The sequence below is a fragment of the Pseudonaja textilis genome, chromosome 1 (genome assembly GCF_049901715.1).
Source record: "Pseudonaja textilis isolate UNSWEBS1 chromosome 1, rPseTex1.2, whole genome shotgun sequence".
Lineage (NCBI taxonomy): Eukaryota > Metazoa > Chordata > Lepidosauria > Squamata > Elapidae > Pseudonaja > Pseudonaja textilis.
Genome location: NC_141990.1, coordinates 297,857,299 through 297,882,709, shown reverse-complemented (window position 1 = coordinate 297,882,709; position 25,411 = coordinate 297,857,299). Strand labels below are relative to the sequence as shown.

Genomic DNA, 25,411 nt, shown 5'->3' with positions numbered 1-25,411 from the left:
TAGAAACTGAAGTGAATGGATCATGGGCAAACAGGAATGATTTGGGGATCTGTTCTCACTGAAAAACAACAACGAAGTGTTGCCCCATGGAAGCTCATTCCCTACTTTACTTCGTCTTAGCTTTCGCATCTAAGCACTTTCTGTTGCACATACTACGGTATATAAAATCGGAGCATCTAAAAAGTAAGGGATCTTTTTACTTTCTTGGAGGCGGGGGGAAGAATGAGTTTGAGGCAAGATACTTTTGGAAAATGTGTGATGATACGCTTGTTTTGTGATGTTACTCTCTCATCCACAAAATCGGGACGAAAGGTCCTGGATTTAATTGTAGTAAGAATCTGGCGACGGAAAGAGGCAAGGGGCACTTCACCTCGCTGCTGACCAGAGCTTCGCTCTATGGCTTCATCGGGAAGCAACGGGTTAATTGCGAGGCTTCCCGATGTCCCGGTTCCGTCCACCGCCACCTGCCCGGCGTCCCGGACTACATCTCCCATCATCCCCGGCCGAGCGTGGCCTGCGCCGGTCGGGGCTGTTGGGAGTTCTGGTCCAGCACACACCTGGCAAGCGGCAGGTTAGGAGCAGGCTGCGGGAGGCAGAGAGCCGGCAGCTGCGGGATGCGAAACATGAAGCGAAAGGGTTGCGTGTGCCTGGCGCTTTCTCTCCTCCCCGGCTCTGCGGGGAACGGGCGGAACCGGTGGGTGAAGAGAGGTTTCCTCCTGGCCATGTCCGTGGGCTGCAAGCCGGAGAAGAGGAAGAAGAAGGAGAGGGGGAGGCTCAGGCTAACGGCTCGCCCTGAAACTTTCCCCGAGGTGTGTGATCCGAGCCTGGGCGGGGAGGTGCCTGGTGCAGCGCGGCGCCGCTGCTGCAAAGGGGAAAGGAAAGCGGGAGAGAAGGCAAAGAAGAAAAAGAAGGCGGGGGGAAGGGGGGGAGCAGATAGAAAGAGATGCAAAGAGCTGTTAATTTTAAAGGCACTGAATTACGGGGGCGGACGGCTTGGGGGGGGGGGGGAAGAACCGCTGATCATTGAAACTCTCCGCCCGACTTTGAAGGCTTATGCGCACTCCCATCTGTCGAGATCTTTGGAAACGTGACGAGGAAAAAGACACGCGCCCGCGCGCGCGCGCCCGCCCGCCAAGCCCGTGCCAAACATCTCCGGTTTCCAAGCGAAGCTTAAACCGTTGGATGGTTCCAGCCGGCAGTCTCAGATCGCTCCACCGCGTCCCTCCCTCCGTCCTTTCCTCTTTTTTTTCCCCCTCCTTCTTCCCCTCCCGCTGTTTGCTGCCGCTGTTCCTGCCCGGGTCTGCCCCTGCGATTTCAAGTTTCTCTCTCCTGGCATCCGAGCGGCACAGTAACCTGTTACTGGCACGCCGGTTCGCTCTCTTTCCTGCCTCTCCTCGGCGCTCCACATTGAGTCATCCCATGCTTGCTCAGGCCTCCTGGGTGCCCAGCGTCTTTTCTGCAGCCTGCTGCGTTCTGCTGGAGTTTCAATCTCTCAGCCCGTGTGTGTGTGTGTGTGTATCTCTCTCTGTCTGTATGCGTATGTGTGTTCGTGTTAATGCTCACCCCAAGACCTAGCCTCCGTTCGCAGTGGGCTTGGGAGTTACCGGCCAGCAGCAAGTCTTTGGGGTATATAGCCTGAACTATGCATTAATCTGCCCGGGGAACCCAGCGCTCCCTGGCCATTCACTTGCTCCTTGTTTGATTTCTTATAGGCCTCTGCGGCAGAGATGGAGAAAATAAGGTAAGCCAAATATCTCTTCCCCCTCCCTTCCACACACATAACACACACACTCATTACTTTCTTTTAAGGCAAACAGTCTAGCCCTTCTCTGTCAGTAAGCATTGGTGCCCTCTGCCATGGGCTGCATCTCCTCCTTTGGTGTATCAGGGGAGCAAATGGCATGCAGGGAACCAGTGAGGTGCTACTTCATTTGTTTTAGTGAACGTGTTTCTGCAAACATGATAATTGCAAAAGGAGCATCTCTGCCCTCTCCGCAGGCTGCAGGCTGAAATGTTTCTGTTCCAAGATGTGAGGGAACACTTGCTTAAACAAATGCAGTAGCATTTGTCACTACCAACCACTTCTCAGTTTGACTGCAAGAGCCTGCTTTCCCCCTTTCAGTGAGAAAAGCCAGATCAATAATTCCCAGGAAAGGGATGGGCCTTGGGGGTGCGGTGGGGGGAAATGGGAGGTGGGGTGAAGCTACCAGTAATATTCATTCATCTTTTTTTAAAAAAAACCCTTTGCATCAAATCATCTAATTGCTAATGTTCATTTCAGTGTAAATGTTGCAGCACTAATATTTGATTTTATGTTTTATGTTTCTTGAGTAATGACAATTTCTCTTTTTTTCTTAAAAAAATGTTGTTTTCTCTGTGTTCAAAACGCTGTCTGCCTGTGGAAGTTTCTTCTGGATGTCACTCCCTCCTTTAAGTCAAGGGGGAGATGACAATTGGAAGAGGACAAGTTTTCCAGTTCATGTCTTGACTGCTAAGTCTGCTTTGGAAATTTCTTGTATGTCTTGCAGTAACTAATTCTCCTTAGATAAAGGCCATAAGACCTTGTTAAATTGTTGTCAGCTCTAGCAAAGTGTTATATATATAGATAAGCAATCCAGGCTATGCTTACTAGAGACGAAGCCCCACTGAACACTACTAGGTTTATATTGGAGTAAACTAGTTTTGTGATGTGAGCAACAAAGTAGAATTTTGAACCTAAAAAGAATTTATTTTGTTTAAATAATTAACATTGAGGCTTATTTTCTAGGATTATGGTTGATTAGCTTTATTTCTTCCAATTTTTAGCATTGTATCCAATGGTTTTGGATTTTTCAGGATTAAAACGGTTTCCATTAAGCTGGCAAACGTTCTAAACAAAAGAAAAAAAAAGTCAATGAATAGCTGAGTTCTTGAAGAAATGTGAATTCATCCTGAAAAACATAGTCTGGTTTATTTTTATGTGGTTGTGGGAAAATGCCATCATTGGAACATTCAAAGAGTTTTAGAGTGGTTGTATATGAAGTTCATTCATGATTATTTTGAGTCATAGGAACTGAAGATTGGAATTTCTCAGGATGATGGAAAATATCTTGGTGAATATTCATTAGAGGACTTTGAGGGAATCAGTAAATATATTGCCGTATGATTTGTCATGATGTCCCTAAATGTTAATTACTTATACCAAACTTTGTCAATATTTTTGAGTGAATTATTGTTGGTGGTCCACCACTGAATTACAAAAAAGGAATGGATTTGAAAAGAATGAGCTAAATGATATTTTTCAAGGCAAAGAGAACAGTATACCAATGCAAAAGATTTAAATCATATTCCCAAGCTAGAAATGTTTCTGAATAGATTCTTGTCTCCATAGTCATGATTTTTTGTAGGTATTTTGTTAAAAAAAACAGTCTATAAAAATATAAATAATAGGAAGGCCTATTAGTTGTATGTTTTCTCATCATGTTTTCTATCCCAATAATTTATGATGGGAACACAAATATGCTTTTTTGGCAGATAGAAGGGACTGAAAAGAAAATAGACTTTTAACAGTATGCTAACACTGTGAGAGAGCTTTGCTTCATGCAAGCCAGATTTTAAGAAGAGATGAAATGATATTCCCTAGAGTTTGCTGCCCTTAATTAAGCTTCAGGAACACTTTTTTAGGGGGTCAACTCTGTTATTTCATAAAGAAAAAGGATCTTCACATAGGTGTAACTGACAAAGACATGGATCACTTTTCTTTTTTTATATCCTGTGTTGATGTGATTTTGCTCTAGTTATTATGAAATGTGAAAATCAATGTACTACACACCCTTAAAATCCTGCGCTTGTTTTTGGGGGGGTGGGGCAGGGTGTTATCTTGATTGCATGTAAGTTCTGCTGGGAATTGTTCCACTCAAACATGAGCTGGCAGTCTGCTTCTGGATATACAAAGTCATTCACCTCACTCTTGGCTTTCTAGCTAACTTTTCAAATCCCTGCTGAGAATACTTTGCTTTTGGCACTGCCTTAGCCAATAGATGGGGCACGGACACGTCCTAGGCTCAGGGTGATGTTTGGGTTAGCATGTTGTTTGTTTTAGCAATGAGCTTCCATTTACAGCGCCTTAGCACTTTCTCATTTCCAGCTAGGTTGTCCAACTAGCAAAAGTGTGCTCATGCTAAAAATGAGAAGAAGTGCTATTGTTTAAATTCACACATGTGGCTTTTCTGTCAGTTGGAGGACATCACATGAACATGAAAGCATCCTGTATGGAGCATTTAAAAGAAATATGACAACTGCTTCAGTAAGAATCATGCAGGCATCCTTTGCCTTCTTGTTTTTCTCTAATTTTCCATCTACCTGTGTCTTTTGTTTGAAAATCATCAGAAAAGTAAAATTATAGCCACGTATGCTTTTCCCCAGGGATCTCTCAAGTAAGAGTGATTCCTGTTCGTTGGATAACAAGAAAACTATCATCTATCTATCTATCTATCTATCTATCTATCTATCTATCTATCTATCTATCTAATTTTCTGCCAAAGAAGTAGTTAGAGAAATCTGGTAGATTATTTCTCCAGAGAAAAGTGGAATTATCCAGCCCTTTCCCAAAATCAGGACTTCTCCCTAGAAGTGACTGCAACACTGCTCCTGAGAAGCTCAATGCAAGGAGACTTCATCAGTATTTCCCCCTGGGATTTAACTGAAGTAGGAAACCAGGCAGGTTGCAGCCCACTGGAGAGAGAATGGTACAGGGAAGGCAGGATAGTTACACATTTCTTTTTGGGGGGCTACCTTGTAATTAAATTGATGCAAGAATATCACGTACCCTTTATGAAAAATTATCTCAAATTTATCTTCTCAAAAGTCTGAAGCAACTTTTTTTTCATCAAATTGAATGAGAATTGTAAGAAGGGGCACGACATTTCTTTGCCTTCCATCAATATGTATTTTAAAAATTCAGTACTAGGAGTCCAATCACAGCAGTTCCTCCCCACCCCAATGCTAGTTAATATCAGCACAACCCCAAAAAGGTTTTGTAAATATTTTTCTCTTTTGGTCTGGTGGGAGCCCTTCCTTTTGAATCATTAAAGCAATCTCACCTTTTAAACAGCTGGTGAGGCTGCTTCGGAAGCTGTTCCTTGTCACTTTCACTTGCACATGGCTGCATGGACACTTGGTTTTTTCCTCCCCACATGAGTGGAGACTAATGAGAACTTTTTCTGAAGCACTTGCATGGACCTAGAAAACGATGCATCTACTTTAATGCTTAAGCAAACCAATCGGAGGATTTGTACAGCCCTGCCTTTAACTCTTACACTGAACTGCTTTTTTTTTTTTGGTTCTCATTCAGCATCACAAACTGTTACCACTTTTTAAAAAAATAAATTAGTTAAATGTTTAACCCTACCTGATCAGTAATCATCCATTGAGCATGAGGTTTAGTCTTTAATAGGTCAAGGCCATTAAGAAAACAAGAGCGGGCAGTGTAAATGACTTTTTTTTCTCAAGGAGTAATCACTTCAGAAGTAAACATTGTTTGCAACAGCATTCTCTTAGGCCTATCAACTCAAAAGCAAATGGTTTTGAACTGAGTAAGATAGATAAATACTTGTGGGATTGCAAGCTGAGACTTTACTTGTGGGACTTTAGCTGAGACTTTGCACAGCTCGCAAAATGTCAGGGAAGGCCTTGATTCTTAGATTTACTGGGAATAGGAACACTCTTCATGCCCAAATTCTGAGATATTTGCATACTTCTGCAGAACAAGCATTCTTAGCCAGAAGTAGTCCTTTGGTTCTGTACTATACTTATCTAAAACAAACCCTGTAAAGCTAACTTTTTGGGGGGGTTGGCAGAGGTGGGATTCAAAAAATTGTTATTACCGTTTATGTGGGCGTTGCTTGGTAGGCGTGGCATTGCTTGGTGGGTGTGGCGTTGCTTGGGCGTGGCAGGGGAAGAATACTGTAAAATCTCCATTCCCTCCCCATCCCTTTAACCTGCTTTCCAGCTCCATTTTCCTGTGCAGGGCAACAAAAGAAGACCCAGCCAATCAGCTGGGACTCGGGAGGCAGAGAATAGATGGGGTCAGGGCCAATCAGAGGTGGTATTTACCGGTTTTCTGAACTACTCAAAATTTCCGCTACTGGTTCTCCAGAACTGGTCAGAAACTGCTGAATACCACCTCGGGGGGGCGGGGTATGGCAGCAGAAACCATCCAGAAAATAGTTATAGGCCAAAATGAATTAGTATTGGCAAAACAATGCCTAAATTGAGGCGCTTACGGTAGATTTCAGCTTTTTCATTCCAGCTGTGTGCATTCCATGGTCACGTGATTAAAATTCAGACACTTGGCAACTAACTTATATTTATGACAGTTGCAGTGCCCCGGGGTCATGTGATAACCTTTTGTGACCTTCTGACAAGCCAGATTCACTTAACAACCATGTTATTAACTTAACAACTGTAGTGATTCACATAACAGCTATTGCAAGAAAGGCCACAGAAAACCTTTCTGACTAGAAGACTTCCAAGATGTCTTCCAGATCCTATGATACTATATAGAAGATCTGATTTTTTTTTCTTTTTACACAAAACCAGTTTTGACTGGTTAAAGCAAGTCTGTTTTAGTTAAATATCGACTTAGTTCAGACATTGCAATAAGGGCTGTGATTGGTTGGTTAGTTAGGGTTTTTTTTCTTACACAGTACGTGAATGCATTATTTGTGAAAATGGCTTAACATATTGTGGGAACCGAGCCAATTTTGGTTTATTCAATAAGTATAATGTATAAGTCAATGTAGTCTTTAAGAAGCCCTATTGAAATTACTCTGACTTCAATTAATCATGTCTGATTTAAACTTCATTGATTTCAGTAGACCAGCTCTGAATTTGACTCAAAAGACATGGGTGAGGATTTCAGTTGATTATAAAAGAGGGGAAAAGTAAAAAAAAAATCACAGGGAAAAGAGACTAACAGATTTTTCTTCTTTTTTTTCTAACACAATAATTTCACATTCTTCATGTAATTAATTGGAATAGTGCATAGCTTAGCAGTCTTTTTGGTACCAAGGATCTTATAAGTTGCCTGATGGAAGATTCATGTTACTTGCATACCTCCACAAACAATACATACACAAATACAAATACTTGACACACCCATATAATGTAAGTATAAACGTCATTTCTCTTCCTCTTTCATTCTCTTTCCTACCATAGTCCAATTTTGCCATTAGGATTGGGAAACCAAATTGTTTTCTGATAAATGACAGGAAGCTACTTGTAATCTACTTCAATGATCATTTATTTTCAGCACCAAAGGCCAAATATTAGATGTATGCAGCTTTAGGTTAAAAGTTGCCCAACTATGTCATAGTTATGACATAGTATGTTTCTCCTAACACACACAAATCCTTGATGGTGATTCATGTGAGTCTTCCCCAACACACACACACACACACACACAAATACTATCAAGACCAACTCATCCTACAAGAGCCTCAAAGCAAAATAAGTGCTTTCTTCCCTATTGTGTCCACACAACTGCCTGCATAAGTAATTCAGGCTGAGGAAGACCCCAGGACAATGAAGGAACATTGAGTGAGAAATAGAAGAAATAGAGAAATAGATCCTAATCCTAATTCATTCTCTTAAGAGGAATGCATTATTTCTGTAGGCTCAACTACATTGTAAACTGAGAGCTGTGTTTCAGATATCCAGACCTTACTCCTTTTAATTTTAATTTTTTAATTTAAAAAGAACTCCTTTTAATAAGTAAAATGGATGCTTTAAATATATGAAAAGCGTAATTAGCTTTTTTCTTTTTAAAAGAGGGTTCCCGTTCATCCTTTGGAGGTCAAAAATAATTTTTAGTAGGCTGCAGACATTTGACTCTAATGACTTTATCATCTTGACTGATACTGAATAAATAGACAGTTCAGAAAGAAGGTGGAAAAAAGAAGAAAAATTGGAGTACAGGTAGTCCTCAACATGACCACAATTGAGCCTAAAATTTCTGTTGCTAAATGAAAAAATTGTTAAGTGTGCTCTGTCCCCATTTTATGACTTTTCTTGCCACAGTTGTTAAGTGAATCACTGCAGTTGTTGATTTAGTAACCTGATTGTTAAGTGAATCTGGTTTCCTCATTGATTTTGCTTGTCACAAAAGATGATTTTGATCACCTGGCCTGGCAACTGTTGTAAGTGTGGAAAATGGTCATATGTCACTTTTCTCAGTGTCATTGTAACTTCAAATGGTCACTAAACAAATGGTTGTAAGTCAAGGACTACCTGTGCTTTGGCAAACGTATTGTATTAACCGTTCTTACTTTAAGCTACATTTTTGCTCCATGGAGATCCTAAGATGTTTTAATAAAATAGTGGCCTGTAAGAGTAGATGATAACTTCCTCCTAACTCAAGAGCTGAGATGGCCAACAGTTTCTCTGCAGCCTGGGACCATTTGTATGCAAATGGAGCAGAAGTTGCTTTAAGACTTTCAGAAAAAGAAGCTGAGTCTTCAGTCCTCTAGTTTATTCCTAGTGATATATGTAAAAGATAAAGAGGACTGCTGCTGTTTCTTGCAATATTGCATTGCTCACCTTTCTCTTCTTCACAGCAGTTATTTCCTCCTCTTCCACCAAACCAATATGAGAAGAAGGCAATGCACCTTTTCCATTTGAAAAAAAAAGAGAGGGAAGGGTAGGTTTTGAAAAAGAATGAGAATGAAAACCAAAGATTGGGATGTACAGCATACTACTACTTGTTTTGCTTCCTTTTGAGTAATTCATTAAAAAGCCAATTATGTTCCTAAAGGTGACCTTTAATATATGCACTATTTTTTTAGTGAAAGGTTAACAAGATTTTACACTGATGTTTTTCTGGGAATAACAACTGCTATGTTATTGTTTTTCTGTGGCAGCATTTCAGTTGACAAATCTGGTTAATGTGACTAGGAGGCACAAAGAAAGACATTTTTTTTTAACTTTATCATCCCAGACTCCTAAGCAATATCCTTTCAATAAAGAAGAATCTCAAAAGTTGAAGAATTGATCCAGGACTTAGAATCTATAGCTTGTTGAAAATATCCAAAAAAGTTGTCCAAAACCCAAGCATCCAGGAAAACAATCCCTTTCAATCAAGATCCCTGTCAAAGTCAAGGAATATTCTTGAAGTTACAAGATGTTAGATGTTATGTTTAAATCAAAATTCTTTTCTCTCTCTGAGATAAGATCATCTCTTTTTGATTGCATAAGCAGATGCTTTGTGTCTACATAGAAATAGGTACAGAGCTGTGCAAGATTGAAGTGAGATCAAATATTCATTGCTGTATGCTTTTTGTGGAAAACAAGATTGTTTAAAATTAAGAGTCAGGTGGTAACATGTCTTCATATGATTAAAAACAGCTGTCTGTCATCTAAAATAAAATTGAAATGTTTGTGTAAAAATAAGGATGACAGTACCTAATCAGAGGTTGACTACCATTTGATAGGCAATACATGCCTAATGTTTTATGCATTTCCTTTGAGAAGATTGGAAATGCATACTGCAAAATGTACAAATAAATACAAAATATATGCCAACTATGCTGGATCTGATAGGTGAACATGAATTAGTGACACAGAATAAGTACTAGTTCATTGGCAGATCATTGCTATATGTTCTAAGTCAGCATATCAGAAAGTTCATATATTCTACAGAACCAAAAAAAGGTCTATTACATTTCATTTAACTAAATTCATTTTGTACCTGGGAATACAAACTTCTAGAAAAGTGCAGAAATGAAAGGTGTAGTTTAACTTTTAAAGTTGTTGCATTTTTCTTGCTACCCAAATCTGCAATCTATCCTAAGGCTTTTTCTTAAAACAAATATTGTTAAGCCATACTGCGAGATGAAAGTCACCACTGTAAACAAACTTTGCTTTAAATTCATTGAAGCCTGAGTGACTTTTGCACCTGATAAATCTTTGTACAAATCTAAACCTGGAACTTAGCTGTTGTTTCCTTTTGCTTTTGAAGTATTTATGTAATCGGATTCTCTGGGTAATCTGCTGAAGGCAAATCCATCATTTTTTGCATGTAGCTGAAAACTTCCTCTCTTTGATGGCATGCAAATGTCATCCAGTTTAAAAATGCATTAGATGTCCATTCATAATGAACACAGAAAGAGAATTTATTGCCATAAAAAAGTAAGTAGAGGTAGTTCTTGCTTAATGGCCAATTTCTTAGTGACCATTCAAAGTTATGACTGACCTCCCCAGAACTACTTACAACCCGATTCAAAAATACAATGATCACACACAAATACGTACCATAGTAACATGATTCACATGGGCATTGGCAGTTTGGCTTCCGTATACAGATGTTTGCAGTGTCCTTCAGTCTCATAACCACATTTTGCCAATTGGGAAAAACAGATTTGCTAAATGACCATGGCATTTGCTTAACAACTGTGACATTCGCTTAATGACCACTTCAAAATGGGTTATAAAATCAGTCACAGTCACGTGGTAACCCGCTTAATGACTGTCACAACTTACAACTGTAATTTTGGGCTTAATTATGATTGTACGTTGAAGACTATCTGACTAGGGGAAAGAATCATATTCTAACTATAGAATATGTTTCTTCTTTTTATGAAGAAACTTCTGTGTTCAATCCCAGTATATTAAACTATAACAAACTTCTTTACTGTGTACTCTCTAGATCAGGCCTGTCAAACTGGCAGATATGTTACGCACAAGCCAGGCCCACCCCAGCTTCGCTAAGGCAAAAAATGTCACGATACATCACGATCTGTCTCATGACGCCATCAAGTTTGAGACCCGTGCTCTAGATCAGTGTTTTTAACTTTGGCAACTTACGATGTTTGTCCTTCAATTCCCAGAATTCCCCAACCAGCATGCCTGGGCTGTAAAAATAGATAGATAGAGATGCTGTCTTCTGTGTTTCCGCTGGTTTTGAAAACCAGGCTATAATCTGCAAAAGGATGGGTCTTTAGGGTAGCTGCTCTTATTTTATGGACTACTTTATCACCCGAAATTTATTAAGCTCATGCTTATGATTGGTTGTTGGCTGAAATATTGGTTGTATATTTAATTCCATTTTTAATTATCTTGTTTTTTAATGTTGGGTACTTTGTAATTAGACAAGTAGTTGAAAAATAGTTTGAATGAATAAATAATCTCCAGCCATCATGGCCACCCTAGAGTTTGTTTATTTGAAGCATTTTATACCACTTCTAATTATTTCTCAATTCTCATTCTCGGTGGTTTTTCAAATCCTAAATCTGAAAAACATTTCACAGTAAAAGCCAGAGTAAGAACAATCCATTAAAATAAATTGGGAGAGTTGAAAGTCAGGGAATGTCCATATAAAAAAAAAAACTTTAGAAATGAGAATTATAGTCCAATATACACTTTCTGAACAGCTTTAGTTTGATTAACACATTTGCCCTAAACTTTAAAGAACAGTCGTGATAGACAGTGCTTCAATGACTCAAACATGATCCTTTGGATTCCTATGTATGGGTGTGTACATAGCACCTGCCTGCAACCCCTTAAATCAGGGGTATCAAACTGGCGGCCCATAGGCTGGATGCATCACACACAGGCCACGCCCACTCCAGCTTCACGAATGGGAAACACGCTGTGAAACATCATATGATAGCAACATGACTTAGCAAGTATGACACCTATGCTTTAAACCAGTGATATTCAACCTGGTCCCTATCGCCCACTGTGGCAAGAAATGTCATAAAATGGGACAAAACTCATTTAACAAATTAATCATTTAGCAACATAGATTTTTGGGCTCCATTGTGGCCTAAGTTGAGGACTACCTGTGTTTGTGGGGATGAAAAAAAAACCTTGCATTTACTTCTGTTTTTTTATGCTGTATACAACCCCAACCAGAAGAAATGTTTGAAGGGAATTATGTTAAGGGGCCTCAGACTTTTGTCCACCTGTACATTTTTTGATCTGCCAGCCCATCAGAACAATAACTAGAGAAAGAAAAAATGGAAGTTTTAAAAATTCTCTCAATAAAACAGGCAGTTTGGATAGTGGCCAGAATATTGCTGGTTGTTCCATTTCTGAACCCCTTTTCTCTTCTCCCTCCTGGTCATATGACTTATGGAGGAATATGTGCAAACTACCCTGTTGCTTCTCAGTTTACAGATGCAGTGTGAAGGGAAAGAAGAAATGCACACACAATGCTTCATTATATGAAAGGAAGCACATGCTGTCCGTTTCCTATAATAAACTGCTTAAAAGTATGCTCTCCATGCTTTTCCACTTGTTATTCTGCATAACACAAAAGATTGAAAATTAGTAGCAATAAATTTTAGTTGCAAGTCAAAGAGTAACTAAGCTGCTCAAGGACAGTTCAAAACCCATATGGGATCATATTGTTGCTTGGAAACCCTTCAATTTACTTGTCCCTGTATTATTTGGTGCTATAAATTTAGTTAGTGCAGACTTTATACTAGAACCTGCCACTGACTTTACTATTAATCATGTAGCAGATATATTTTAAGAGGTTACATCCTGTAATTGTACATTTAATTTCTAAGACAATAACATATTAGAATTCCCAGATGAGATAGAGTTAGTAATTGTAGTAGAATATATTTAAAGTCCAGTTAATGTTTGGTTGGTTATTTGGAAACTTTCCTTAGACAGTTCTCATTTGGAAATATTTGTAAAAGTGCCATATCTGATCTGGAAGAAACTTGTGAAGACAATTCTCAATCTGTCATGGCTTCTAGTTAGAGGTTTTGTTGGAATTTTGACAAGTTTCAGCAACAGAGCAGACAGAAGATCTGCTCTGTATGGATTCACTCCATTGCTGACTGTTTACAAATCCATCAGCCCAGGAGGAATTGCTCCAGCATTTTTTGATTGTCATCCTCATCAGATCTAAAGCCGAGGGATTGTTTCTGGAATCTTCTCCTTTAAGAATTCTGTTTTTCTTAAAAGTATATTTAAGGAACAATTCTGCTGGGACCGGACAATATCCATGTATGTGGTTTATGATTGGCAGTAACACAATTCTCTCATTTATTGAGAAGAGAGTAGCATAGCATAGCATAGCATGGCATGGCATAGCATAGCATAGCATAAAATACTTTATTTGGCGAAGTGTGATTAGACACATAAGGAATTTGTCTCCTGTGCAGAAGCTCTCAGTGTACAAGCAAAAAAACACAGTAATCATCATCATAATACCAATAAGAGGAGGTAGTAAAGAAGATAAGAAGGATAGCAATAGCAATAGCACTTAGACTTTATTATACCGCTTTATAGTGCTTTACAGCCCTCTCTAAGCAATTTACAGAGTCAATGTATTGCCCCCAACAATTTGGGTCCTCATTTTTTCCACCTGGGAAGGATGGAAGGCTGAGTCAACCTTGAGCCTGGTAAGATTCAAATTGCCAAATTGCAGACAGCTGGCTGTCAGCAGAAGTAGTTTGCAGTACTGCACTCTAACCATTGCACCACCAAGCTCTTACCATAATAATAGTTATAGTTCTGCCATACAACATGGGTAAATATGTATAGACGTTCAATAGTACTGTGAGAATTAGGTCGTCCCAAAGCTCCTTTTTCAAAAGGCAACTGGATTTCCTTGTTTTTTCCTTGAAGATGTTTCACTTCTCATCCAAGAAGATTCTACAGTTCAGATAGAATGGTAGAGAATGGAAGGATTTATATTCTTTGCAGTCATCTTCAGTCATTCAGAACTTAAGTACAGGTAGTCCTCGACTTACAACAGCTTGTTTAGTGACCATTCAAAGTTACAATGGTGCCGATATATGTGACTTATGACCATTTTGAACAGTTATAACCTCTGCAGCATCCCCATGATCATGTGATCAAAATTCAGATGCTTGATCGATATTTTGACGGTTGCTATGTCCCAAGGTCAGGGGATCACCTTTTGTGACCTTCTCACAAGCAAAGTCAACGGGGAAGCCAGATTCATTTAACACTTGGGTTACTAACTTATCAACTAACCTGTTAAGTGATTCATTTAACAGCTGTGCCAAGAAAAGTCGTAAAATGGGGCAAAACTAACTTAACAAATGTCTCAGTTAACAACAGAAATTTGAGGCTCAATTGTGTTTATAAATTGAGGAGTACCTATATTTCTCATTTCCAGAGCTGCAGCCGCTGCCTTCCAGGTATACTGAAGTATATATTTATACTTGATACTTCCAGTGGTTTCTCATGCTTTGATATTTCCCACCATATGTGCAGTCACAATTCTAGTCTCTGGCTATCATGACCGTAAAAATGCAAGTAAATCACGTAGAACACAAAGAGATTGAGATCAGGTAGCTGAGTCCAAAGAAAACAAGTACACCATGGTTTTAGCAGTACTGAATATTATTTTAATACCAGAGCTTCTCACACCTGGTTTTTGTCTATCAAAGTTAGGAGGAAATGAAGGAAAGAGAAAAATAGAAAGTTGAAGTAAGTCAGAAACAGATTTTGCCTGCAGACAGAGGAAAAAAAATAGTGAATGCTATTTTTCTGAGCTTTCGATCTGTGCATAGCTTTCTTCATAGGCTATGTTTTATGCAACCTGAAGACCACATCTGTTCCACTTGCTCAAATCCAGATAGCATATAAAAGAAGCAGCAACTATGAAACATCTAAATATTTCATACTAAGATCTGCAATAATAAACCATTTTAGGATGCAGAATGCAGCTCCATTGATAATTCAAAGGCACTGACAGTTTTCTTTCCTAGCCAAGTCAAGGCATTATAATAAAAACCAGTGCCAATTAAATTACCTGGTTCTGCAAAACAAAGCTGTGCTTGAAGATAGAGAGAAATGGTCATCCCCTAAAATTTTAACATGTTGGCATGATACTATATGATGACACTGCAAAACTAGAATATTCTATTGACCAATCAAAGTTGCAATTTGATTAAGATGTTAATTAATTAAAATATATATATACACATAGCCTACCCTGCCTTTGTGCTTTTAAAATATCTGCTTGACCTTCAGAAATTAGCAACTAATTATCAACTGCTAATGTCTAAACTGTACGTCAAATATCAGCTTAAGATATAGTTATAAAGTATAGTTGGAAAGTTACCATCTTGTTCAGTGCAATACCATTTTAAAGCCATGTTTAAGAGTGTAGAAATAATACTGGTTTGCAAACAGCTGAAGAGGGGGAACCATCTTTCTGTGATTCTTAATGTCATTGTGTGAATGCTGGTACAAGCAATATCACAGCTATGTTCAGTAAGGCTTGGTATGGGAAAAAATGCACAAATGTCATTGAAAGGGTGAAATGTGACATTTCAGGTATTGGTAAAAGAGAATCTCTGATTCATTGCCTATAATGTTTTGGCAAATCTATTTATTATATAACCAAACCTAAACTAAACTCTTCATTATACTGTATATGCAGACTGTGATTATTCAGATTCTCTGGCATGGTCATCATTTGCCATGATAGAAACATACTGCTGGGAGTGATTAAAAAAGGTGCTCATGGAATTTCCTGATGAAATAGAAGGTGGGCTATCTTAATTCACTGGTATATGTAAACTGTGCTAGCCTGCAAGTGAATTGCAGTAAGAATCCTCCACTTGATACCTTTAATGTTCTACCTCTACAACTTGAGATGTTTTGAGATGTTTACATTCATGCTAATAAAGCAATAAAAATATTTGCACAATGGGATAGGAATGTAGAAGTTGTGTCAGGACTTAATCAATTTTAGCATTCCACTACTTAAGTTGTGTGAATTTTCTCAGAAATCTTTTGCTCAGATCATGTTTCCTCTGTTGTTTTTCTCAAGGAGCCTTCCTACATTCCTTCCCTTTCCTTTGGGTCCTTTTCTCTCAGTCACTGAGCTACATTACTTCAATGCTATTTCATATGATACCTTTCTCTTCCTCCACAGAAACCGGAATATTGCTTTGTTCTTTAGGCAAACTAAACATTCTCAGCCAATATACTAGACGATGAGTTGGTATAAGTGCCAGGAGAAATTGGATAGATAAAAGACCAATAGCAAATACCAGAGGTACAACATAGACTGAGGAGTTGAAAACTGTCCTGAGAGACAGGAATGCCAAACAAGTTCTATACCATCTCCAAAAACAAATGCGTAGTTGTGTCTCTGCAGTTATCAGGAATCAAGCTTGACTCAAGGCTGACTTTATCTTTTATTTTATTGTTAGACTCATTTGTCAACCCAAAATCAGTTTGTTTTGCCATGTTCTGTCTGTACATGTTGTGACTGGCCTGTATATAGTTTCTCATGAGGATAATGAGGTATTCTGGGAATCCCATTTTTCTAAGCACATTCAACTGCTTGATGTGATCAATATCAAAGGCTTTTAAATAATTAATTAAGCACATGGTTGTTATTGTTTTAATATTCTTTGACTTTCTCAATTATTCACCATGCACCTGAAATAACGTCTCATGTTCCCCAGCTTTTTCTAAAGCCATCTGGAACATCTGGCATCTCTTATTCCAAGTAGGATTCTAACCTAAGCATTATTTAGCTAGCGTGTGACATTAAAGATCTGTGTCAACTCATAAAGCATTCCTGGCTTGCTCTCAAGTTGGCATAAGAAGGATGGCGGGGGGAGATCTGATGGAGCAGTTTGGTTGCTATGACCAGAAGCATATTCCACACATACCTTTTTCCAGATTGTGTCCCAGGATACCAGGTTGCTCATGAATTAATTAGGGCATCCGTTGGAACCCTGACAATCTGGTTCAATAATTTATACATTCTGTTAAATTTCTTTTTCTTATTTTGAAATGTAGATTGAGCTTTTCCAATCTGTTGGCCACCAAATCAATCTCCAGATTTGGTGACATATCTTAGTTAGAACCATCATTAATTTTTCTTGCCATATGTCTGTGGAGATTCTCAGTCATCCAGGTCGTGGTTGTCCCAAAGATGCTTTTTCAAGAGGCAACTTCTTGCCATATTTTGCCATATTTCTATGAGTTTTCAATTTATTCCTTTGGCCTTCCAACTTGGTAATGATGTACTTCTTCTTAATAGATATCTTCTCCAGTACCTTAGATGTTGACATCTTTTATATATATATATTTATTTTATTTTATTTTAAGACAAACATACACAGGCAATACATAAAAAAACATAAAACCATCTTCCATTTTGTATATACAGTGTGTTGGTTTAGAATCTTTTGTGCGATACTTTCATAATCATTGTTCACAATTTATATCAATCTCACATTGTCAAACTAACATATGCTTATCTATTTATCAATTATTAATTATCCTGCTATTTATTCCATCAATATTATATTATGCTGTCATCCAATGGTTATATATGTCTACATTATATTTTGTATCAGTCTATTAAATTTCTATAACAAAATTATCTATTCTGTTACCTTACCATGTCTTTCTATCCAACCATTGATAAAACAAATTCCATATCATATAAAATTGCTTGACATTTGCTGATGTCCATTTTTAGAGGCATCATTTTGGATTATAGAAGATAGGAAATACGCATCTATAGTCATTTACCTAGTATTTACTTAGGCAGGAAAAAACCCAACTCTATATTGGCAATAAGTAGTCTGACTCAGCCTTAACTCTCGTGCCTCTGGTTGTTAATCTTGATCTACAAACCATTGCAGATCATTGTAGATAAGATAAACTAAAGAATCACAACTTTCTTAGTCCTATGCAATTTTCTACTTACATAAGAAATACGGTTTATACATAAAAATCGAAGTCCTAAGAAAACTTTTAAAGAATTTTAATTTTTAAAACTCCACAAATCTTTCATTATTCCTTTGATTCATTTGGGCCATATGGAAAATGCAAAAGGCACCTTCTCAGTGGAGTCATTTTAATACCCCATAATATCCCAGAAGAACACTATTGTGACATTATAGAAAATTTAAATTGTGAACAATCTAAAAGTGATAGAGTGCTGATGTCATGTGCCTTTTGTTGCCATATGACTGTGATGGCGAACCTATGGCATGCGTATGCTGGCCAGCTGGTCTTTGGGTTTCTGCTGCGCATGTGTGAGGGGGCAGGGCACAGAGAAGTGCATGCTTGCGTGGGGGGGTGAGGCACATGCGCGAGGGATGTGCACGTATTGCATTTTGGGGATGAGCATGCACGCTTTGGGCACTCAGTGCCGAAAATGTTCGCCATCACTCCCATATGACAACAATAGTACATATTAACAGGATACTAGTATTTGGCATCTTCAGTAGAGTATAATATCCTGACACAAAACCCAAGCAAAATCACCCAACTTCACCAGTCACTCAGAGTGCCTAACCAGGTCAAGTTTAGTTCAGTAAAACAAAGTAATCGAGTCTGGATCCACTATACATTTTATGAGAGCTTAATTTATGATCATAGTGAAGTCCAGACTTACAGATAGATCTTCCTCCATCCTCCATTCAGGATTTTTGACAGCAACTTTATATTTAGTTAACAAGTATATTTTGAACTGAATTTTCTTTTTCCCTCCAATCAATATCTCTTTCATTATAGTTTGTTTCTCCTATCTCTGTTAGCTTGCTAAACTTACTCTGTATTTGGGCTATGGAGGCTCAAATCCATAAACCATTTAACGTTCAAGAATCCGATTTATTTCAGCAAAGCATCTTTCATCAAAGCTCTGGTAACTAGCAAGGAAAGCCAATTACCTCTTTGCAGACTTCAGAATCAGAAATCTTTCTTTTTCCATTTTAAAGTGCTAAAATACAATGTTTATATCAGATATATATCTCTTTGCTTTGATGTTTTTTCTTTGGCTTTTTTGTTTGGATGGATTATTCTAACCAACCCACAGTTTAACACACAGTTACCATTTATTAAGATACTAATGTGTAATTGCTTTTTGCATCCTCAGGTTCAGAATTTCATTTGCAAAAAGAATATCAGCTAGAATGTATATTTTATTCAACACAGGGCCCTTTTTGCTTTCCATATAAAGAATACTAAATGTATAATTCCAGACTAAACGTTGTTAGGGTCATTTGGGAAAATACTAATTAAGCTACAAAGTTCAGTGGGAACAAAGGCTCTGCGTGTATAGTTTTAATCCTCAGCATCTAGGATATGTTTGTGTTTAATGTGCTTTTCTGCTTACACTCTACTCAGAGCAGATAAAATCTTAATCATAAAATACCCTAATATTCCCAAAGTGATAAAATAGTATAAGAAAAGCGAGAAAGCAGATAAAATATGACAGACATATAATTAAATGTGATTCCTAGTGGAAAGAACTCCACAAGTATTTTTAAACTCTCCCAAAGAAGATGGGTGTCAACAAAGTAGAGAAGGAAAGGGAGGGAAGGAAGGAAGGAAGGAAGGAAGGAAGGAAGGAAGGAAGGAAATGATTGCAGAAGTCAGGGCTGTTTGACAATTGATACTTGGCTGATGGGGATTATGGACTTGAAAACAGCCATTTCATCAATATAATTATTTGGTTAGGAAAGACTAATTTGAGCAGGAGGATCCAATCAGTAAACCTAAATATCAGCTTAAAATTGAAGTGCAAACTGCTTCAAACCACACATTCAACTGCAATTCAAAGATTTCTGCTTGAGACTATGAGCAAGATCACCACTTAGAGATTTAGGAGAAGAATGGCCTTCCAACACAAAATGCAAACTGCAAAACCAGCCCTATCAACAAGCAGAGTTAAATAGCTACTTTAGATGACAGATCTTGGCAGACACATAGCAACAAATATGCTGTGGAGAAGACAGAACTATGAGTTCCAATCAGCTTGCTCTACCTTTCAAAGTTAGCTTGCTGTTTTCAGATGCGATTGTCCCATCATGAGCACTGAAATAAATTTAATCTGTTAGTCCAGTTGGTTTGTATGAATGCAATGGATGTGGAGGATGCCATCTTCAGGCGCTCCATCTGGTTGTGTTAAAACATCATGCTAAAGCATTATATACCAAATAAAACAGAAAGGTGAAAATTGGTGTTGCAGATTCACAAGATAATCATGGACTATTTGGCTACTTCATCATATGTTTTTCCCTTCTTTTTAGGTAATTGCACATTGCCCCTTTTCAGATTGCTTAAAAACAAACCAAAATAAACCATAAACAAATTATATGCACCTCTTGATACATCATACAAACCACAGTTTCACCTATGATTTACTGTCATGAAATAAATCATTGTTAATTCTTGGTCCCTTCCCTATCTATTTAATCCCTAAACAAACCATTGTATGACTTCGAGTAATAAGCAGTATCTCAACACAGTCTTCTTAAATAATGTGCTCCCTTGGTCTTTATTAATAATCAGCAGTTCTGCATAGTTGGCAGGCCCACAAAATTAGCTGTCTGACTACTTTACTCATAACTGCAAGGTTGTAAATAATAAAAACACCACAAAATATTAATGCTAAAACACAGTTGAAAATGTTAGTTTTAAATTAAGAGGACTAGCCTAAAAGATTTCAATCGAAAGTGACATTTGGCCATTGAAGAAGATCCTAGCGTTTAGCTAGTTAAATATATAAGAAAAGGAGCACTTTCACATGGCTTGATCAGTACCTTTAATAGAAAATGACCAGTTAAATTGAGTGTGTAAATGGATTAGGAAACAGTATGGTTAACAAAGTACTATCAAAATCCTTAGACTCACAAAGTTTAATCTTGCAGGTCAAGTACTGGACAAAGTTCAGTTTCTATACTGTTTTATTTTTTATTATGAAAAAAAAACCCCAGTCTTCTAAATGGGGGATTAGAACATGAAAAAATAATCAGATTCTTTTTCAGTGCCAATAAGTTTGCTTCAATAAGTGAGCTTCAATCACAAAAGTCATTGAGATTTAAAGATAAAAGTACATCAGTTAGTGTCTCTAGGTAGCAAAGTAGACATTTTAGGAGAAGCTATCCTATCTTACAGTCCTGTCATTAACATTAGATTCGCAGATTGTGATACATTGCCATCAGGACCTTTTTCATATTTATTTATGGGAGAAGCAACATTCAATTCCATTTTGGAAGTGGACCTCAGCCTAAACTTCTCAGAAAATAGTCTTGGAGAAAATTTCTAGCATGTTTTCTTTTCCTCCTGCCCCCTATTCTAAAGAGGCCACTACTGGTCCTAATTCTGTTACATAAAACAATTTATCTTTTAAATCCCTAAAACATTTTCTCAAACAAAAGGCTTTTATGTTTCCATGTGTTACTAGAATGCTGGAGAATTTCTTTCAAATTTCTCCTGGAGATAACAAGATATATAAAAAGTTCTATATAAAATATAGAGTTTTCTGTATTACTAAAAATGGCAAAAGGCAATATGGATAGTGTTTTCTATTTCCATTATCTGAAGCCCCCTTTAGCTGTCCATGCTTCCAACCCCACCCCCCCACCCCCAAATCCAGAAGATATCTCCCATTGGGATTTAACTGAAGCTTGGGAAGCTAGAGACCCCATACTTTGGAATAACTATAGCACAATGAAAAAAAGACATGCACATATTTGTTTTCAGCCACCTAGTATTATAGGAATCTCATCCATGAGAATTTTTCTAGCATATTCTTTTTCCTTTGAAAAACAGTTTCTTTTTATACTAAATTGAAAATGAAGAGTTAAAAAGCTATTGTAAATGGCCTGACACCTCTTATATTTGTAAGCAACAGCACTTACAGCACCTATGTCTGAATAGCCTGTGTATGCTTAGATATCAAGAATAGAATTTTGTTCTCTAAAATTACAAGCAACCAAATTCTGTAAAAAAAGATCCCATCACTGAATGTAGTAATGCTACAAACCCACATTCACATTGTCTTCTTCCCTGCACCACCTTTCTTAAGCTTGCAGTGTGTAACTCTTATTGAAGCTGAATATTTTCTCCTCTTAATAGGAATTTGCTGCAAGTAGACTGGCGCAGCAGACCTGTATTTCTTTAAGCTGTATTCATTCAGTCCCCCTCCCTCCTCCTTTTTTTTTCTTTTGAATCACCCATTTTTGGGAAATATGAGTATTTCCATTCTTAGAACATTCTTATTCATAAACCAGAATTAGAACATATGCATATAAAAACAGTTTCTTGGTGTGAAAATAGTTCAGTAATTACTCAAAGCTAGCAAATTGTGCTGACAAGCCTCAATTAAAGGCCAATGCAAGTCCAGATAGATAGATAAGATAGATAGATAGATAGATAGATAGATAGATAGATAGATAGATAGACACACATACATACACACACACACACACACACACATGCATACATACATATATTTTCATTTAACTCCATAGCTATGGTTGTAGTCTCCTTTGAAGAAGAACCATTTTATAGGTTTAGTTCGTAGACTGTAATCTGCCTTGTAAAGCCATCACAGTAGAGACTAGCTTTCTTCCACAAGAGATTTCAAAGCACCGCACAATGCTGGAGGACTGTCAGCGTTTCTCAAGTTGTGTGTTCCCTTCATTTGTGAGATCATAATAACTAAAGTGAGAAAGGGGGTCCCTGATTCAATTCATTGTGATTTGATGGGCTGTCCCTGTATTATCTTTCTACTCATGCTTTCATGCTGCATACACAAGTATATTCTGGATGAGTCACCACACTGTCCCTTGTCCCCAAATGACTTTGCCAATATTTTCTTCAAATGACAGCATCTGTCCTTTTGGCTTATCTAAAATGAACAAGACCTATACTTAGGCAAACCCATGCAGAGGTATTCACAAATTAGTATGCTCTAGGGATGATCCTGCCAAAGGCACATTTGTTCCCTGATTGTCATACTGTAGACTGATTTATACATCATCTAGTGTTGCTTTAGAGTTGCTAAAGGCCAGCAGCCCACATGCAGAGGAATATTGTTTTAACAATTTATTCTTGACTGGCGCAATATATGCTGGATTTATATTCCATCCCTGTATAGTCAGTATGGTTGGTACAATCCATCTTGATTTCACAGCTTAGTCAAGATAGACTTGCAGTGTTTTAAAAATCCAAATTATTATCAGCAACTGAACACACTTTAGATAATTCTACATTTTCAGTATTTTTTAATAAACAGTGGAAAACATCACTAAGGTTGACATAAATTATGTGCAAGGAATCTGGAATAAAATTGGAATATTCCTTATTAATAGATCAAGAGTATGAAAGAATATTAAATACATTACTCATGACCTTAAGATGAAACCAGTTCAAGGTGTTTACTGGATACCACAAGAATGTTCAAAAAAGGGTAACTATTAAAGGTATTGGATTAGTGAGGTGCACAACAAGTTATTTGGTTTTCTGCAAAGACAAAGAGAATTATCAAGTATCCTGTGTTGACCCAGAAGGGCAAACATCTAGATACTCAGGCTTAATACACAGGGGCTTTGCTCCCACAGCAAGTTTAACTGGGTCAATGACAGGGCTGGTCTATTGTGGGAACATGAAAAAGAAATCAATTAGCTAACCTGTAGGAGGTCAAACGTAATCCAAAATAGATTTAATCACACATAAGGTTCAATTCCACTTAGGCTTTGTCATTAAAAACTCAATCAATTGACCTATTTTCAAAGTTGGTCCTCCAAGAAAACAGCTGGAAAGAAGAGGGGAAAGAAAGAAAATAGCTAGGATTACATCCAAAGACACCAATAAACAAACAAACAAACAGAATACCACTCCTAAGACTTTACTGAATGCAAACTGGATCTACTATTATTTTCCAAGCCAGTGGAAATGAAGCTAATGGTAACCCTTGTTCTTCTGGTGGAGGGCATCTACTATTGCACATAGCAGATATTTTCAATTTTTTTCCATTTAATCTTTCTCTTTCTCTTTTCCTAATTGTGCTACATTGCAGCTTACACGCAGTGTGGAGGTTTCCTACGTCAAAATGATTGGAAATTGCATGTTGCTAATATTTTCTTTCTTTGTTTGTTTCTTTGTTGCATCTCTTAAGTCTTTTTAGGAGAAAATGTAAAAGGATCAAAACAAAAAAGTGTTCAGGGGCCACCTATAGCTTTAGGACAGCACAATTTTCACTGAGACAAGTAGAAATACCTGCTTCACTAAGGAAAAAAAACTTTTTGGCAATGTTAAACATGTATTAGCATTGATGGAATTCTTATTCAATCATACAAATTGAGTGCTGAGCATGTATTGCAATGGTGAGAGGAAAGTGGAATTTCTGTGGGATGATGAATCGGCAAAGCATGTTTAGCAAGCCAAGATCAAGGTTGGAAAGAGTGGAAAAGATTTAGAGACTCAGAAAGGTATTTTTGAAGACGGAACATAAAATGAGCTACAGACTTCAAATTTTGGAATGGATAGACAATTCTTAGTCTTTGGGGAAATAAAATGGAGATGATAGATTTGCCAAGTATCTCCCTGGACCACTAAAATAGAATGAACATTATAAAACAGAATGAAAATTGTAACCAGATTTTTTTGAGTAGGGTTAGAAAAAAAGTGAAACATCAAATTAATGTACATGTTAGGAGGTACAGGATTTAATTATGCCTGCCTTTTAAATGACGCCTGGATTTGTATTCGTATTTATTAGTCTCTCTTCAGATGGTTTGCAGTAGATTAGCAAAGACTTTGACTAATAGCAATAATATTGGCACTCAGTCAGTCCTTTAGGAACAATGAGAGTTAGTTACATGAGATTTCACAAGCTTTCTTTTGAGATTTAAGACTTGTTTCTTCTTTTTTTCAGGAGAGATTAGCTTTGGTTTATACACACAAATTTTTAGAATAAAGACTGGATTCCTACTCCGTGGAAGCTACATCCAAATTGTAAATGATCTAAAAGAAATTTGACTATTTACTATGTAGCTGAATGAATTGTCTCAACACGACTTCTATGACAGGGACCAGACTAAAACCAAAATAGAAAGTCCTGGTTGAGATAGAGGAATCTTTTAAGAAGATTCTTTTGTTGTTGTTGTTGTTGTAAAATTTGTTGTAAAAACCCTATCAGATTTGCAAATTTGATGGCAGATATTTTCCATTTTCCCACCAAACTAAGTAGGATAGACAGTACTATAGAAGGCAGAAGTAAAATTCAAACTGTTCTTCATAGGTTAGTGAAATAGACTGAAAAAAACCCCAAAATAAATTAAATAAATAATTAAGAAGAATAAAATAATGACATTATTAAATAAACAAAGAAAGAAAATGTGAAATCATATCAATTGCTTCTCAACCTTTTGGCTAAAATCAAGTGTCAGATGAATGAAACCAAACAACAGGGATAGAATGAGAAGAACTCATCTGATTATAGCACATGTGAAACTGATCTTTGAATTGTAGCTGTTCCCAACTGAATATGAATCAGCAGGTCAATGTAGCTTCCATAAAGACAAATGCAATTTTAGGCAGCACAAAAATATCATTTTCAATACACTTGTTCACTACCCAGAGTTGCTTTTCCTGAGCTGGGCAGCTGTATACATTTGGT

At 37.5% G+C, this 25,411-nt stretch overlaps 1 protein-coding gene across 4 annotated transcripts in view; it reads left to right on the top strand.

Moving 5' to 3' along the window:
- The first annotated feature begins 425 nt into the window (after nucleotides 1–425).
- BEGAIN (brain enriched guanylate kinase associated) overlaps nucleotides 426–25,411 on the top strand; it is a 171,156-nt gene continuing 146,170 nt past the window's right edge. Inside the window, exons 1-2 of one of the 4 annotated variants that reach the window (XM_087922201.1) lie at nucleotides 426–809; nucleotides 1,713–1,741. In XM_087922201.1, coding sequence (XP_087778327.1) covers nucleotides 615–809; nucleotides 1,713–1,741 — 224 coding nt within the window. In that variant the 5' untranslated portion in view covers nucleotides 426–614. Of the gene's footprint in view, nucleotides 810–1,157; nucleotides 1,627–1,712; nucleotides 1,742–25,411 lie in introns of those variants that run through there. The other 3 variants (XM_087922202.1, XM_087922203.1, XM_087922204.1) reach the window with 3 other exon arrangements.